At 56.6% G+C, this 18,378-nt stretch overlaps 1 protein-coding gene across 8 annotated transcripts in view; it reads right to left on the bottom strand.

Annotated features, from left to right (window-relative positions):
* LOC116456089 (zinc finger protein 385C-like) overlaps positions 1-18,378 on the bottom strand; it is a 58,466-nt gene that overhangs the window by 3,019 nt on the left and 37,069 nt on the right. For 5 of the 8 annotated variants that reach the window (XM_032134592.1, XM_032134596.1, XM_032134595.1 and 2 more), the window contains 6 exons: positions 9,266-9,408; positions 4,527-4,637; positions 2,917-3,088; positions 2,107-2,436; positions 427-614; positions 149-262 (listed from right to left, as the gene is read on the bottom strand). In XM_032134592.1, the coding sequence (XP_031990483.1) occupies positions 149-262; positions 427-614; positions 2,107-2,436; positions 2,917-3,088; positions 4,527-4,637; positions 9,266-9,408 (1,058 nt within the window). Of the gene's footprint in view, positions 1-148; positions 263-426; positions 615-2,106; positions 2,437-2,916; positions 3,089-4,526; positions 4,638-9,265; positions 9,409-13,086; positions 15,633-16,612; positions 17,241-18,378 lie in introns of those variants that run through there. The other 3 variants (XM_032134591.1, XM_032134590.1, XM_032134594.1) reach the window with 2 other exon arrangements.

Below are 18,378 nucleotides of genomic sequence, written 5' to 3' on the forward strand. Positions count from 1 at the left end.
CTCACCCTCCCTGAGGGGAGAAGCTGAGCTGTGGTGATGGAAACCAAGGTTTAAGAGAAGCAGCTCCTGTGACTCACTGCAAGGATGGCTGATGGCGAGCGAGGCTTTGTGAGCAAACCGAGCGAGTGCTGTGCAGGGAGACAGGTACCTTGATAATACTCACTGCGAGGGCAGCATTCTTCTGCAGCTTGTTGTAGGGGCTGTACTTGGGCTTGGGTGGCTTCCCTGCCAGCCTGTCTTTGTGCCGCCGGCTGCTCATGTGCTGGGGAGGAAAACAGCAGGATCACTGGGAGCCAGGACAGCCGGGGCACTGTGTGGCTCAGGTCTGTGGGGATGCCCATCACCCTGCAGGGACCATCAGGTACCCACACCCTGAGTCCTTGCACACCCACACCCGGTGCCCAGGCACTCTCAGGGCATCGTCACCTGCTTGAGCTGGGTCTCGGAGTTCACGTAGATCTCACACACTTGGCAGTGGAACGCCTTGTTCTGGATGTTGATGCTGCCCTTGTTCCCGATCCGCTTGGACTTGTGCCCTGCCCGGGAGAGCAGCTTGCCCCGGCCTCGCCGCAGTTGGGTGCCGTGACCTTCCAGCATCGACTTGTGCTTGGCGCCTGGCGAGAGGGAATACTCAGCAAACCCAGCCCAGCCCTGTGCCAGTAGCACAGCAGCAGGAACAGTGCCCTCCAACAGCACTGAGGGAACCTCACCAACCTGTGCCCAGCAGCATTTGCAGGCAGAGGGGACAGGGAGCTGCCTGGGAGCCCAGGCTTTTGCCAGTGCTGCTCAGCCCATTCCCAAACCCTGCCAAGCTGCACGTCGCAGGCAGAGCAGAGATGCTCATCTTCCCAGAGACCCCCCCTCCATGTGCCAGCTTTGGAGAAGCTGCTATTTTGAGCGTGCGCTGGAGCCTGTCGCCTGTCCCCGGGCGCTAGCACAGTCTGCGGAGCCGGGCGTGCATCGCCGACCGTGCTGCAGCATCTGAGCCGTGCCCAAGGTCAGAGGGGAGCTGGCTGTGGAGCCAGGAATAGCTCAGCCGGGTCACAGCAGGTGGGGAAGGAGGAACCCAAGATCCCTACACACCTGGGGACAGGGCGCTCTGTCCTGCCCCTGCCAGCGCCGGGACAGCGAGGGTGCAAGGGGAGCGAGTAATTTAAGCCCCTGCTAATTCATTCTATTTTTTAAGGCGTGAAGCAAGGAGCTGTGTGACGGCCACGGAGCAGCGCCAGCCCACAAACGTTTGTTTGCTTGTTTGTTCTTTTTCCCCAAATCAGCTCCTGAATTCGTAACTGGAGCTGACAAAAGCAAAAGGACACGTCTGCAGCTAAGCCGCAGCAGTGTCCTGAGCCAACCCTGCACACAGCAGCTGCTGCTGCTGCCCCAGCAGGCAGTGGGGTGGGGGGAACTGGTTCCCAGTACTTGCTGAACTGGGGAGAAAAGGACCTTCCATTTAAAGCTGGGGTGCCCAACTTAAGCATCCTCCAGAGAAAGGGGAGAGACAGGAGTTGGAACAGCAGGGCCTTCAGACCTCATTGGGGACCCCATGGCTGCCATCCTCCACCACCACTCTGGGGGTGGGTCTGGCCACCCCCAGGCTTCAGGGGGACCCTCAGCAGCTCCCACACCTGCCCACCCCAAGGGGCTACCCTGCTCAGCCCAGGAGCCATCGTTGGCTATGGAGCTCCACAGCTCATTGGATTCCCAGGGGTCTTCTCCACAGGGCCACAAGCCCAAACCACCGAGCTGCTTTGGGAAGGGTTATCCTGGGTTTGGAAGAAACCCTGGCTATCAGCTTCAAGCCAAATGGAATATAAAGCAGCCTCAATCACTTGATTAAAAGTAGCTGGAAATGTCCTTAATTGAGACATAAACATTAAGAGTGTTTGACCTTGTGAAAATTCACCCTAGAAGCTGCAGCCCAGGTAAAGCCCCATGGTTTATCTCTGCAGGTCATTTTAATGAAATTTTTTTAATTACAGCAACACTCATTAATGCTCTCTACTTCCTTGCAAGGCTGTTTGGTTATGGGGCATGGCTGGGCTTTGCTCAGAGCACCAGAGAAGTAGCAGGGGGCCCGTCCCCCTGTCCCCCCCATAATGCCCTTACCAGTGTTGTGAGCCTCCAGCTGGGACAGGGAGTTGACGGTCACTTTGCATGTGGGACAGTACAGGTGCTGTTTGCTCTTCTTCCCCTCTTTCTCGCTCTCAGGGGCTGAGCTGACGCTGCTGCCTGACTCAGCCGCCTGCGCCTCGGCTGCCTGGGCGGACGAGGAGGCCACGCTGGTGGCATCCGAGGTGCCCTCTGACAGCTCGGAGGCCGGCGGGGAGCCCAGCGAGGCAACACTGCCTGGCAGCTCCACGGGTGATTCCTCAGTGCTGGGCACCAGCCCCAGGCTGCTGCCCTCACCCTCTGGCTCCTGTGGGCTACTGGCATCAGCTGGTGGGAGGGGAAGGAAAGGGGGAAAGGGGAAAAGAGAAATAAATGGGCAGAAAGGGAAAGTTCTGTGTGCCTGAACAGGTTTTCTGGATTTCAGGAAGCACCCCCGTCTTCCCCAAGACCATCTCAAACAACATCTGCATGCATCCATCCCTGCCAAGGGCGGCTCTTCCCGAGGTCTCTCCCATTACAGCTTTTATCTGCAGTGCATGGAAGCTGGGCTCAGCACAAAACCCCGGCCAAGCTCCAACACTGCCTCAGCTCCCACCAGCCTCATCCCTGCACTCAGCAGAGCCCTGGGGGTGTGTGAGACAGACAGGGCTCTCTTTCTCTCCCGCATCCATACAAACACCTCCTAGAGACACCCAATCACAGGGAACACACCCACCGTGCCCCCACGAGCACCAGAGCTCATTTGTGACCAGTGGCATCTCTGCCCCACCGTCCGCAGCCTCCTCAGCCCCATCCCCCTCCTCGTACCTGTGCTGCCCAGCTCCCCGCTGCCCGCGGGGCTGGGGGCCAGGTCAGCTGTGCTCTCCTGGCCGGGGGTCCCCGCTGCAGCCCCCACCACCTTCTGCTTGTTCTTCATGGCCTCGATGGCCTTCAGCCTCCGTGCGTGCTTGTGGCCCTTGTAGTGGGCTTCTGCCTGGTTCTGGGGGGCAGAGACCGGGATGACCACGTCAGTGCTGTGACCAGGCAGACAGATAGGCATGGGGAGGGCAGGTGATGGGGTCAGTCCTGGTATGTGGCCACTCAGGAGTGTTTCTAATGCAGCCACCTTTCCTGGTGACATCCACCCCCAGGGCTGGGACCACTGCAGAGGGGTGTTGGGTGTGGGGTGTAGCACAGAGCTGTGTTCCTCCTCCCCCCAGCCTGCTCTGACACCGACATATTGGGGCCAAGGTATCACTCTCTAAGACACCACCACATTGCTTGGCCAAGATAAGGACCCTGCTCTGATTAAATGCATCAAGTCACTCCTAAAAGCAGCTTTCAGGCAAAATTTATGACTCCAGAAACGTAAAATGAATTGTTGCTGTAAAAATGAAATAAAGAGGTTCATTGGTGGGGAGGACACATCACCCACTGTATCCTAAGGGGTGTCCAACACATGGTTCATGTCCCCAGCTCCTCTCTCTCAGTGATTGCTGGATAATGAAGCGTGACTCTGATGGATTCATGTCTGCACTGAACTGATAAAAATGGCCACAAAAAAAAAATCCCCCGAACACTGGTGTCCTCTCAACAGGGACAATGCTGCATTGTCCCCCAAAACAACCCCGGTTTGGCAATTTATGGAAAGGAACCCCAGTATGAATCAGACACTGTACCCCCGAGTAGGACAGATTAATTTGCACAGCATTCCTGGGGGCCAGCTGAGGATTCCCGGCAGAGGGAAGCATCCTATCCCATCCCTTCCCCTCCCTCTCCCTGTGGCTTTCCAAGGGCTGGGAACAGGGGCCAGGGCTGTGACTGGTACGTGGGAAAGCAAAGGGCCAGTCCGAGCGTGGTGCCTCATTAGCAAAGACAATAAACTCCCCTCGGATAACAGGGCTGGAACAGGGCTGGGTGCAGCCAAAGTAGGTCACAGCCGATGTGCTGGAACACCCACGGGCTGTGAGGGTCTGGGCCAGCCGGGGGGACCTGGAAGGACATGGGCAGGGATGGGCAGAGTGGGGACGAGGGCTCACAGGGGCACTGGGAGCATGCAGTGGGACCGACTCTCCTGGCACAGCACTTCTAGCCAGGATGCAGCCTGAAACAGGGAAGCAATGCTTCTTCTGAGCTGCTTGGCTGTGGAGCGGAATTATGAAGCCCAGAAGCAGGGAGCTTTGCTGGCAGGGCAGCATCAGCCCCAGGCACTGCAGATCCAGTGTGGCCAGGCTGGGATGGCTCCTCTGCAGGCAGCAGAGCCTGGCCAGGGCGCAGGGCCTGGGGAGGCAAGAGCAGCTCCAGCAGCCCACGGCCCCCGTACTGCCGGACACCGGCAGCTCCGGTGGGGGAGACTGGCCCATTGTCGGGGATGGCCCTGACAGGGGCCGGCCCCGTGCCCCCCACTCACTCCTAGCCCCATCTGTGGCCCCACTCACCGCCGAGTTGAAGCGCAGGTGGCAGATGTTGCAGGAGATGAACTGCTTCTTCTTGAGCGGGGCTGGCACACCAAAGGTGTGGCTGATCACCGCCTTCTGCACCGGGTCCATCTGGAACGGGAGGGAGGGAGGGAGGGCAGAGGGCGGCTGGGTGCTGTGTCCTGATGGCTGCCCCAGAGTGGCACCATGACCTGGTGACCCCCACGCCTGTCATGCTCCCAAGGAGCCACTGCCAATGCCACAGAGCTCACAGGAGCTCTGTGGCTGGAAGGAGTGAGGGGCTGCATCTGCTGAGGAGCCCTGAGGCCATGGAGGCTCCCCGGCACAGGGCAGCGTGCCGTGTCAACACTGGCTCCTGTCCTGATTAAACCATTCCTGAATCCACCAAGTCCACAAGGTCCGAATGTCGGCTGTGGTCTGGCAGAAGGGACGAGACTCGATCTGCTCCAGTGTGTGCTCAAGTCCCCTCTCCCCCCACACAGACACTTGTGTCACAGGTGGAAAATTACCAGTTTCTGTTTGAACCTTAGTGGCTACCCTTGACCTCAGCAGGAGCAGAAACCACCAAAACGGGGGACAGAGGTGACCAAAACAAGCATAATTTGTTCTCCATATGCTCTTCACCAGAGAGCTGGAATGTCCCCAGGCAATGCCAAAGGCGTGAGCAGGGCCATGTGTGCCAGCCCATGGGACACCGACAGCCCACATGGGTGCCAAGGCAGGAGGGACACCAGTGCTTGCTGCCACAGACACAGCTCACCCAGGACACAGTGCCCATGAAAGCCCCTCTGAGTTGCCCCACTGCTGTCCAGATGTGCATTTCACCTGCTCAAACTCAACAATGACAACTCACTCACCAGGCTGGGCACACACAGACCCACTTCGATGACCTGCCAGGAGCCATATCTGTCCTCCAGCCCACCAGGGCTGTGGTGGAGCCAAGCATGTGGCCGGTGCCAGGCCCTGGCCCTTCTGTCTCGCCCCAGGCCTCGGCCTCATTCCACAGCCCAAGCACCAAACTACTTCCAAAAGCCATAATTGTTTTTAACAAAATGCATTTATTAAGGAAGAAAACATAAGAATAACCTCTTTGTCTGAGCGTGGCTCCAATCTATAATGCAAGTATTGTTCCCTACCCTGTGGCACAGGGAGATTATCTTATCAGAGTCCTGCTGTCAGGAGAGCCCAGGGTTTTCAGTGATCGTATTTCTCTGCAAAGCTATTTCGCTGCCGAGACAGGTGCATCAGTCTTCGAGGCACATGCCTGGACAACAGCGCCATTATCAAGACCCCAAATTCCTTTCCAGGAGTGAGCAGAATGGTAAAAGCAGGTGATTAATGAAGTGCCTGTTTGCTATGAAATTTTACTCACTTATCTGGCATATAAATGAAGAGGCATTTGGGGTTCGGCAGAGACCTGGAGGAAGCTACAGATGGCCAAGATGCTGCTCCACGCCTGATGACAAACATTGCAATGTGCTGCTGGCAGCACCCCTATGCTGCTGGGATGCTGGGCCAGCACTTGTTTTCCAAAGAAACACCCACCTTTTCACTGAGAAAAGAAAAATGGCTCCAATCTTCCCAGCAGCGTCAGCTACCAGGTTCCAGCCAGTCACTCCCACCAAGCACCACCAAAGCTTCCACCAAACAACACTGGCACCCACCAAGTGCTGCCAGCTCCCATGGGCTCATCCACACCCTGAGCACCGTAGCATGAGCAGGGTGGGAGTTGGAGGAGGAGGCAGAGGAAAGGGAGATGCTGGCACAAGGACACAAATGAGGCCAGGGACTATCTTGGCCCCATCCTGAACCTGCCAGTGAAGCCAGTGGTGCCAGAGCCACGTCTGAGCCTCATCTACACAATGGTGGTGCTGAACAGCCCCAGCACAGGGTCTCCTCCTCCTCTAGGGGTTATGGCAGGGTAATGGCACCAGCTTGGGTCTTTCCAGCCCCTGTGCTTTTGCCAAGTCCACCCTGCTCGACCCTGTGGCACAGCAAGGAGTTGTGTTCACCAGAGCACCTGCAACTGCTCTGGGCAGGCACAGGGCTCACGGGCTCCCAGGGGCTGGGCTGGTCAGCACACTCAGAATCTGGCTCCTCACGCCAGCCCCAGGCATCCCAGCAAAGGCACATGCAACTGGTGGCCATGGCTGCTCCTGCTGTCCCAAAGTGAACACCAGCACTGTCTCGAGCCTTCAGCTGCCCATCCCCATGGGAGTACACATGATCCCAGGTGCTTTGCCAGAAGCCCAGCCCAGCTCCACCCCACACTGAGCACGTCTGAAGCCTGGTGCCACCTGAGAGCCCTTGTGCTTCTCCCCGAATGAGAACACAAACATCCCTCTATCTCCTCCCCACCACACACCCTCACAGCTTTCTTGGATATGGAAAAGTCCCCCCAGCTCCCACAGGGCTGGCTGTGCTGCAGCCGTACATACCAGCACCTGCAGCCAGGGATTGAGGCTCTTCCTGGCCTCTTCCAGAAGAGTGGAGCCAGCGACAGAGGTGGCTTTGGGCACCGTGGTCTTGGGGAATAAAGATCCCAGCTTTATAGTCAATTTGTATTGACTCACATTACTTTATTTATCCCTGGATGTTCCTACCGATATAAATAGCGATCCCTGCGCTGAGCTCCCTGCGGCCGCTGAGGTCAGGAGCAGGAATTCACAGGGATGCAGCATCCATTCACATCGCGTCTGCTGACAGGATTTTATGAGGTGCTGCTGGGTCCTGGGGATTTGCAGCAGCCCAAGCTAAGAGAAAGACCTCTGGAGCAAGGAACGTGCCTCTGGTGCTGTTAGGGGCTTTTTTCCCTGGTTGTTGCTCTAAGTGACAGGAGGCAGCTTGGAAGGGCTTTGTTTGCTCCGGAGTAAAACATCTGCTGGGTTCATGGGAACCCTGTGACCTGCTCTGAGTGCAGAGTGTTCTGCTGGGTGCTGCAAACAGCTCCCTCTCCGCAGGGCATTGCTGGGCCCTCACAGCATCACCAGCGACACAGGGCATGAAAGGGGAACCCTCAGATCCTGTCGTAGAGCACCTCCAATGTGGCAGCGACCTCAGCAATGGGCAGACCCTGACTGCTGCCCCTTATCCTCTCCCCCCACTGAGGCTCAAGTGGAGTCTGACCTGGCATCACAGTCACTTGGCCAGAGATGAGGAGCCACCAGCCTGGCTCAGGATGCAGGGATGTTCCAGTCCTACATCCTGAGGGATGCTTTGGCTCCTCCAGAGCTGCCAGACCAGCTCAGGCTGCAGGGATGCTCCAGCCCTTCATCCTGTGGGATGGAAGCTCTGCTCTGGCTCTCCCAGAGCTGCCAGCCCAGCACACCCTGAACCTCACCCAGCCTCCTTCGGCCACATCTCCAGCACCGACACACCCCGAAGGGACAGCTCTTGTCCCCGGACCATCAGCCAACACCACGCACCGGGTTCAGAGTGGTTGACTCCAGGTCCCCAGATGGCTGGGTCAGCCTCCCCTGGCATCTCTGTCCATGTCTGACCCATTCTCTGTGGCAGAAGCCCACACAGAGCACAGCAGCCGTGCAACACTGTGTGGCTCCAGCAAGTACCAGATTCATTTTCCAAATTATCAGTTCTTTCAAAGCAACAAACGTGGGTGAACACGCGCCGAGGCAGCGGCAGGTGGGAGCCAAGAGGAGCAAACAACAGGCGCTGGGTCAAGTTCACTCCTGACTCCAGCGACTAAAAAAAGAGCCCAGACAAAGAGCAGGAACTATAATGGCATCAAAACCTCTCCTGTCCTGTGTTCCAGCTCATTAGCCTGGGGAGAGGCTGGGCTGGGGCTTCAAAAGAGCTTAAAGGACTCAGACGCCTGAATCCCATTCAACAGCAACAGGAATCCTGCACTTAATTTCTGAACTGTCTTTGAGGATCTCGGCGGTAATTTGCACCTTCCGAGCACATTTAAGCTCAAAGATACTCAAAAAAGGCCGGCGAGCAGGGAGGGGGCTCGGGAAAGTCCCGTTTCCAGGCTCCTGAGAGAGAGCAATGGGCATTTACTGAACCCCAAAACACCAGCCTGCAGTGCCTCTGAGGCAAAGAGGGAGAGTAGCCCACTGCCCTTCCCGGAGCAGAACCTGCTCCACAACAATCCTAGGCAGCACCCAGGGGTCACAGAGGGGCTGGGACCAGCCTGGGGGAGAGGTGCAGCATGGGGAAAACACCATTTCACACCCCACACAGTGGTGTGTCCTTGGCCACATCCAGGTCAGTTTAACTGTCTTATGGAACCTCTCTAAAGATACATGTCATTGCCCACCCCAGGCACCTGGGCCAGTGGTTCAATGTTGGGGACCTGGAACCCAAGTAGGGGGTGGGAGCAGTTCTCAGCATTCTGACTTCCCCAACATCCACAGCACCAGCCACATTCCTCGTATCTGTAATACATTCTCTCTCTTTCTTTGCTTTTCCTTATTTAATTTTCAACTAATGAACTGCTCTCCAGAGCTACTTTATTACTATTGATTCCAGGGGCAAAATCCAATTGATCTCGGTTAAAATGAACCATGTTTTTAATTCTGGTACTGACAGGCTGGGCAGGAACCTCTCCAAGCTAAGGGCAAAGTGGACATGTTGAACGGGTGTCCAGCAGCCAAAGGCCCCCGGAATTAAACCAGAAACTACCTGGTGGGGTTCTAGGAGTGGTGCCATGTAGAGGAGGGACTGCTGCAAGAAAGGAGGGGTCCAGCAGCCGATGCCCACGCACCCTGGGGACTCACCGTGTTGAAGTTGGGGAAGAGGTTGAGCGGCGATGTCCCGTTGAGCCTGAAGGTCAGAAAGTGCTTGATGTCCAAGGGGGGGTGAAGAGGCCGGCCAGGGATGGGCAACGATGCTAAAAGGGGGCTGCTGTGTCCAGAGGGACCTGGGCAGGCAGAGGGAAAGAGCAGCGTCAGCATTGGTGATCCCTGCTCGCAGCAGGAGGACAGAGCACACAAGACATGGCACATGGGGACATCTGCCATGGACTACAGACCCCTCCCAGTGAAAGGTCCCAGCCCAGGGTGGCCCTGGGCTCCCCTTTGCCTTTCAGGCTCAAAACCAGCACCCCAGTTTGAAGCAGGACCCAGCCACCTCTGCATCAGAGCATGGACACGCGCAGGAGTCTGAACCCCCAAAAGGTGTCAAAACCTCCCCCAGGGAAGCAGCCCCTTCCCTGGGCTCTCCCATGGAGCCACACATCCCTGGGCTCCCCCACACCGGCACCACCGGGGCTCCTCATCAAGGCTGGTGAGGTTTGGCTGCCAGCAGCAGCCGAAGGACTGGGGGCAGAGACCGAGCTGCCCCCACTCCTGCGGTACAGCTGCCACTCCCCATCCCCTGCAAATGAACCACACACTCCAGCATGAGACTTAAAAATAGCCTAGAGTTATTAATAATGTTCTGTTTAAACAGAAAACACCCGTGGGACAGAGGGAAGGAGGGAGGGAGGGAAGGCCAGTACAAGGGATCTGTCTCCAGACTGCTCCCCATCCCAACTTGGACTCATCACAGATGCTGAGCACAGGAAAGCATCCTCCAAGTGGCAGAGGGAGTCCCTGCCCAGCTCTGGGAACAAGGAGGGGGAAAATCTAAGATAAAAAAGTTAATTAATCAAACACAATGAATAAGAAACAGTTCCAGACTGCTGTGAACCAGAAGAGCCCATTCACATCCCAAACAGCTTCATACCCCCTCCAACCCACCCACAGCCCCATCCCTTTTCCTGCAGCAAGGACAAGGTCAGTGTTCCTCGTTCCTTTGGATTTTTTTGAGGTTTGGGTTCTTTTTCACCTCAAAGGCATCACGGATCCCTTGACCCAGCACAGCACAACCCCATCCCACTGCCCCCCTGGATGCGAGAACACCCCTTGTGGGAGGCTGACAGCGGCCAGCACCCACTCCCACAGCAGGAACACTGCTGTCACCACCAGCCCCTCTTGCGACAGCACTGAGCCTGAGCCCCCCTCCAGTCCCCCGCACTCAGCTATGCAGAATAAGGACCCCAGGCTGATGCTGCTCCTCATTCCGCTCCGCACCTGCCCCGCACCAATCCTGGCTGGTGCAGGAGCTGAGACATGCATCTGAAATTCAAAGTTTGAGAGGTTCCCTGGATTTGAGCAGCGAGTGCTCGTCACCAGCCCCACGGGCACCAATGACCTCTTTCTGGGTGAGTGCACGCGGCGGCTCTGCCACGGCGCCGGAGCCATCCCCAAGCCAGGCCTGACTCCGGGGAGGAATTACAGTTTGCTTCATCAGGCGTGCACTGATCGAGTTAATTCCAGAGTCGCCCAGAAGGGAAATCTGTGAAACCGCTTAAAAATAAATAAATAACATTACAGCAGCAGCGAGCAGGACTGGGCGAGCGGTGCATAATTAACCTTCTGAGGCGTGAAACAGTATTTCTACATCAAATCATCTGAGACGGCCGGGCCGGCGCCAAAGGAGCTGCCCTGGGACCCCCGGCACACGCAGCCGTGGCCCCACGCGAGAGCAGCAAAGGCATTTGGGGCTGGATCACGAGGGGTGCCACTCGTCACAGTCAGTGCGATTTGCACTGACTGCACTGGCCTTAAAAACATTAAATATACATATATATAAATATGTATGTATGGGAGGAACAAGAGGTGGGCGATCACTTCAGCCCCAAAATCAGTAACTACAAGAAGGGATGCTGCAGCTCAGCTAACGCTGCAGGCCGAAGGGTTCACTCCCCTGGGGAGCAGCTCCTGCACTGGGCAGGCACGGGACGGGTGCTGAGGGGACACAGACTCCCGGGATCAGCCACCACCAATGGTACAGACAAGATATGCCAACCTCTTTGGCACATCCTTGAGCTCAAATTTGTGGATTAAACCCATTTCTGGACTGGGATAAACCAGGCAGTCGGAGAGAGCCCAGAAACCCCAGTGGGGGCAGATGGGCAGGTCTTTTCCCACCTGGCTTTGCCCTCAAAGGAGACAAGACCCCGAGGAGCAGGAAGAGGGCTGAGGCCACTCCAGTGAAGCTCCCCAGCATGTCACATCACCCTGCTGGGGCACCTGCATGATGCTCTTGGGGCACCTTCCCAAGGTTATGGGGCCATGGCATTGTGGGTACTGCCTTACCTTTGCTGCAGGGCAGATTCCGGCAGCAGCTGAGGGCAGTATTTTTAGGTATTAATTAGACACTCAATTAAGGGGATTTGCTTTTGGGAGAGTGGCAGGGCCCCAGGTCTGTATAGAATGACACGACCTTACCCAAGGTGACGGGCATGGCCAGCAGCAGGTGAGGCTGTGCTGATGCAGCTTTTTGGCACAGCCCCGACTCTGGGCCCCCCTCCCGTTTTGGCAGAGGAGCCCCCACCTTCACAGCAAACACTGCTGCTCTAGCACTGCGGGTCCTCCTGGGATAGGACATGCTCCGGGCTCTGCAGAGCATTCCAAGGGGCTGGTGCAAGGAGGGCAGCACAGGAATCATGTGTTCCTGGCACAAGCACCTGCTGCAGTCTGGGGGGGTTGTTTCTGTGCCCCCCCCCCAGTTCCACAGATACGGTCCAGGCCTGATGAAGAGATGCCAAAGCCACGATGTCCCTGCTGTGGTGCTGCGTGTCCTCTGCTTGGGGCTCACCCAGAGTCGTTGCAGCCTGCACATCCTCTCCCTGGGGCTCAGCCCACCCAGTTCCTGTCCTGCAGACAAGTGACTCCTGTGGGGATCCCTTGGAATTTAAAGAAATTTTCAGCCCCACATTTAACCAAGCTCACCTGAACTGGCCACCATCCCCAGCCTGTCCCCCACCCCTTCACTCTACACAGCCACTGAACACACACCTGCAGCAGGTTTTTCTCCTGGTCCCTGTGAGGCAGAGCAGAGCAACTGTTGTGCTCTGACACCCGCCTCTGTGAACCTCCCAGAGCTGCCTCTGAAGGCAGTGGGGCCAACGCTGCAGGTTCTTGTGCCAACATGAGTCTGCCAAGGAGCCATCTCCGCAGACGCCGCTGCCTCAGAGAGCATCTGGCGCGGAGTCTGCCCAGGCCAGATGGAGACGGAGCTGTTTATTCACACGGAGGCTCATCCTGCTTGGGAGATGTTCTCAGCAAATTTTGATGGTGTCTCTCAATCCTTACACATGGCTTTAAATCTTTTGTCTCTGGACAAGCATGCTTCCAGGAGGCTCCCCAATGCCAAAGGCTGACGGCCAGAGAAGAGGGGCAAGATCTGTCACAATGCTGGACCATGACAGCAGCACAGTGTAGCCCCAGCACCTCTGGGATCTGGACCAGTAACAAAGAGACTGCACTGCACTGGACTCCCAGAGCAACCAGACTTGGACTGTGGGGCAGCAGATGTGCTACATCCTCCCATTTCCAGCTTTTGGCAGCTCCAGTAGAGGAGCCGGCACCCAGGATTCAACTGAGGTGATGCTTCATGCTGCTGCACTGGGTTTATTGCTGATTAGAACCAGTCTGAACTGAAGGAAACAGCTCTCCAAGTCAAAACCAGCAAAGCCCTGTCACACTGGGACACACCAGCAGTACCCCAGCCCCGGTTGGCCACCACGCTGGCAGCCCCAGACTCATGGGCAGAGGGACCCAAGCTCCTGCCTGCTGCAGGCACCAACAGCTCTGCTGACCTCGGGATAGAGAGTAATGCTTCAGAGGAGAAATACAAACTGAACACCTCCAGTTGGTCCTGAAAGCAGGTGTTGAAGGACTTTCTCTTGAACTGCAGGTTGCCAAGAGCTCAGGGTGCAAAGGGAACTCCGGGACATGAGGACATTTTGGAAAGACCAGAAATTAGCTAGTGATTGTTTTTGGACCTCTGCTCATAATTTATTCTGTCTTTGCAAAAAAAAAAAAAAGTCCTTTTAGACATCCTTATACTTTAAACTTTAGGAAAATTAAGATAGACCTTTTTAATATAGATATTTATATATGTATATTTATATATACACACACATACACATATGCACACAATGATGCATTTAAAGTTACTATTTCCTCAGCCATTACAATATCATTCCCTAAATCTCTTGTTCTTGAAATGATCATGACTTGATGCCACTGCTAAAAATACCCTGTGCTGTGCGCAAGGAACACCAACACAACACCGCCAGGCATGTTGGGGTCGGCGCAGAGCTGGGAGGATGCGCTGCCTTTTCTGCATTCGCTCTCCAGGCTCCAGAATAACAGAAATCCCATATTTTTGCAGAGCATTAAGCAAAAGCTGCTGGGTATCTTTGTGCAAAGGCAACGTGACATTTGAGCTCAAGAGGTTTGCCTTTATCTCCCTAAAACAAAATAATGACAAACCCTTGGAAAAAACTCATCGCAATTTGGGATCTCGGGTGGCCCCAGGATTCTGAATTCTGGGTGATTCAAACCAGTGTTTGGGGCATGAGGGAGGGGTGGTCATGGGACCAGCACAGCTTTGCGAAGGATCCCGTTTTCTCTTCCCAGCACGGCGCAGATCACCATCCACTGCGGCTGCCCGGCCCCAGCGGTGACCAGTGATGCAGAAAGGTGGCCTCGAGCTGGCACTGGGGGCTGCCCGCAGGCCCCGGCTCCTGCCCAAGGGCTCGGCCCTCAGCAGCCATACTCACTTCACCTGTGCCATGATGAACCCAGACTCCCTCATGCTCTCATAGTACTCGATGGCCAACGCAAAGTTAAACTCGCTGATGGCTGGCCCGTCGATGGCGATCTTCATGAGGTCAGAGAGCCCCTCGTCCTTCACATGGCGTGACCGGCCACGCTTCAGCAGCTCCCGGCCCCGGCTGATCTTCTCAGCAAGGACCGAGCCCAGCGGCAAGGCCAGGGCAATAGCTGCCAGGACAGCGAAGTCTGGGAAGAGTTCATGCATCTCAGAGCTGCTGTAGACCAGCTTGATACAGAGGTCCTTGAAGGAGAGCTGGCTGAGGCTGAAGACAATGCGCTTGAAGAGGGGAAAGTCACTCAGGGCCCTCTCACTCACCACCACCCGTGAGTACACCTGCAGCAGGAAATTCAGCTCGCTGACCCCATAGCTGCCAATGTCCTCCAGAGACTGGGGGTAGCACTTGGGGTTGAAGATGGCAGAGAAGGAGCTGATGGCCTCCAGGACACTGCTGGGGAACCTGTCCAGCAGGTTGCCCCGCACCCTCTCCAGGTAGCTCTCCTTCAGGTGCTCGAAGTGTTTCAGGTGCACCTGGGAGCAGTTGGCCAGCTCGATGCCCCTGTAGTAGAGGCGGCTCTCGCCCTCCCGGCCGTCCTGCGGGTGCTTGTTCATCTCGCTGAGGAACTCCCGGAGGTTCTGGCCACTGGTGTTCTGCTGGGCCTGCAGCGTGGTGGCTGTGGCTGAGACTATGGGCTTCAAGATGGAGAAGTCGAAGTCCTCGATCTGGAAGAAGCGACTGAGCTTCTGGAAGATGGGGAGAACATCCAGGAGGATCTTGGTGAAGGCCACAAACTGGAACTTCTTGAGCTCTTCGCAGAGGCCACGGGCCACAGGCGAGCGCTCCGCCTCGCTCTCCAGCAGCAGCACCAGTGTGGGCCATGAGGAGTCAATGGCTTCTACAGCTGGGAAGATAGAAGTCCAGTGGATGGCTTTGGGGCTCCCGAGGTCTATCTCACAGAGGTCCAGGACTCTCCGCAGCTCCTGCAGGCTATCGCCTTCCCCATGGAAGCTGGAGTAGAGCCTATACACAGCATCCATGGTGGTCTCATACTTCTGGAGGTACTCGATGGTGCCAATGCTCTCGGCCAGCAGCAGGGAGGTGCCATGGGACAAGCAGTGCACCTCAGTGAGGAGTGGGCAGAGTGAGGTCAGCATGGTCCCCACCCCACTCAGCCGCTCAGCCACCAGTGAGGCACTGTCGGCGCTGAGCCAGGTGAGCTTCATGGTGGGGATGCCGAAGGAGCGCATCACCTCACCCACCTTGCCTTCCACAGTGGAGGCCTCCCCAGTGGGCAGCTCGAAGCTGCCCAGGAAGGTGGTAGAGGTCTGCCCGTTGCAGGGGGAGACGGTGGTGGTGAACATGGCAAGGCTGCGGTGCTCCAGGACATCCACCGTCTCGTCCACCACCAGCCCAACGAACGGCGAGGCTTTGATCCTGTGCCTGTCCTCGTTGTGCAGGACTTTGGCAATGGCTGCCTGGGCCAGTTGAAGGAGGGGTGCAGGGAGGGAGAGAGAAACACAAATGAGATTCAGAGGCAGTGGGAGATGCGCAGCATCCAGCACACAGCGAGCGGGTGGGCTCCCACCCACAGGTCCACAGCACACGAGGGCCCGAGCCAGGCAACAGCCCTTACACTAGCTGCACACACAGAAGCTGGAAATCACTTTCTTTTTCCCTACTAAGCTGCCTCCTCCTGCTCCTGTTTGGCAGCTCGAGCACTGTGGGAAGCTGCTGAGAGCTTGAGGGCTCCTGCCCTGAGCTTGGGGTCAGAGCCCCACAGCTACAGCAGGACACAGCACCACCAGTAGCACTGACCCCTCAGCCCCCAACATCCCGTTCCCAAGCCCCCCACCTAGGCTGGCAGTGAGGCAGGACACCGGGAACCCACCTCCCACATTGAACTCCAGCAGTTCCACTTCACTGGCCCAGCAGGGGCAAGAGCAGCAGCAAAACTGCAATGTTTTTTCCAGATTTACTCATTTACTCACACTCCCCCCATTTCAGGCAAACTCCCCAGTTTGGAGGGAAAACTTTCTGTGTATGTGTGAGTGCTGCAAGGATCATCACAGGCTGGGAAACCTAATTAGTGCGTTTAGCAGCAAAATAAGGCTCTGCAGAGAGCTGAAAAGCCTGGCAAATGGCCAAGACTCACTAAAAATTTAATTTGATTTTAGCAGGCACGAAGCATTTTTAAAATTCAGAAAATCCTTTCCAAACTCTCCGGCTACTTGATCTTTCTGATCACTCCGTTTAGGGCAAAAGAGGAAAAACCCACAGTGCTCGTGTGCTAATTGAACTCCTGAGCTTTCATCCTGCAAAGCAGCCTGGCAGGCTCAGGGAGCTCCTGAAGGGCGCAGGCACCATCCCTGCTCTGCCAAAGGCGGTGGCCATGCGGCACCGTCCGGCTCCGTCGCGGCCGGCACGCAGGTGCGGACCCCCAGCCCCGCATACACACCTGCATCTCCCTGACGCTGCCGGGGTGGTAGTACTCGCTGTGCTCCGAGGCCAGCAGCGCCTGGCACAGGTTGAACTTCTGGAAGCTGAGCAGGGAGGAGCACTTCTCATCCGGGATCTCCTCCTTGGCCATCCAGTAGACGGTGGTGAGGACGGCCACCTTCGCTGGGTTCACCTCCACCTTGATGACTGAGCGCAGCTCGGGGTGGCCATGGACACGGGTCTCGAAGGCCAGCTGCTCCCGGTTCACCGCCAGCGCCTGGCGGTGCGCGCCGGAGGTGACGTGCCGCAGCAGTGCGTGGCGCTGGAAGTTGTCCGTGCCCACGGTAAAGGCATTTTCCGCTTTACCGTGCTTGTTCTTCACCAGTGCCTGCCGACACTCTATGCAAAACATGAGTTTCCTCTCATAGTCAAACTCCAGCCAGGTAAATTCTTCCTTCCAGTGCTCATTGAAATAGCGTTTACACTTTTTATTGGAATTGGAAGTTTCCCCAGCTGGCTTTTTCCCTGGAGGCACCATACTGGTGTGGCTGGGAAATCAAACACTACGGTTGAACCGCACCGTGCCTTGAGGAGCAGCCTGCACATTTAATTTAGTAAGACGGTCTATTACCACTCTCCTGGTCCGACTGGAGATGAAAGAGACACAAGGGAAAGGGATTAGGGCCCTGCAAACCTCAGCCAGGGCTCAGCTGTGGTGTCATGGTGACAGTGGCGGTGGCAGTGGTGCTGAGGACAGGCCAGGCTGTGCGACAGCCCCAGCACCACACGGGGGGATCCCATCAAGCACCTCATCATCATCACCAGAAGCTCTCGGTGTCACTGGTGGGACTGGCGCACACACACATGGTCCCGTCACCACAGGAACACCCACATGCTTCCCCCCGGAGCAGCCCTCCCCACTGTGCTGGCACTGGGAAGGTGAGGAAGGCTCAGCGCTGGCTGAAACACTCAAAAAACGAGCGTCCAGCCCTGGAGGAGCACCACCTGCTGCTGACAGTGACTGTCAGGGCCCTGGAGCTGAACAAGGGTGACTGGGAGCTAGCTCAGACACATGTGCTTGTGTGCACACGTGTGTTCTCAGTCCTGCCTGGTTTGTCTCTCTTCCAGGGAATTGCCGAAGCCATGGCAGGTCCCATGGCAGTGGAGCCATCATTCAGTGCCATCCCCGTGTCCCTCCCAGGGGGTGACACGCCGGATCCACTCCAGGCCAGGCTCCCGAATATCGACTGAGCTAGAGGCTGCAAAGCACTCACACATGTAACCAAACCAGGACCTGAAGGGTTTAAGCATTCATTTGACCTCCTCCCTGCACTTCAGGCCCACGCAGTCTGATCCTCACATTTCTCCATGAACCAGACTGAAAATCCAAAATGACCCTTGCTAAAGGTGTTGGGAAGAGGAGGAGGAAGAACCCAGTGCAGCATGGGGAAGCAGGAGAACCAAAGCGCAAAGGAAAAAAGAAAGAACATGGCTACTCAGAGGCAGTGAAACTGGGGAATACCATCAGTCCACGTGACTTGCTGAGACACCGATGAGGAACTTGGGGGTTTTCTGAAGAACAAGCCCCCAAACCAGAACCATTGCCACAGCGCTGTGGGAACAGGCAGAAGGAACCCTCACAGTTCAGGCGCTAGAACAACACCACCACGACTCCCAGCAGCGCGAATACCCACCCTATGGAGACAGTGCTCCCCACGGGGCACCCTGGGCACCGCTGGTGGGTGACCCTGGAGTCCCGGGCATCGCAGCTGCCAGGCACAGCAA

This window comes from Corvus moneduloides, chromosome 26, assembly GCF_009650955.1.
Source record: "Corvus moneduloides isolate bCorMon1 chromosome 26, bCorMon1.pri, whole genome shotgun sequence".
NCBI lineage: Eukaryota > Metazoa > Chordata > Aves > Passeriformes > Corvidae > Corvus > Corvus moneduloides.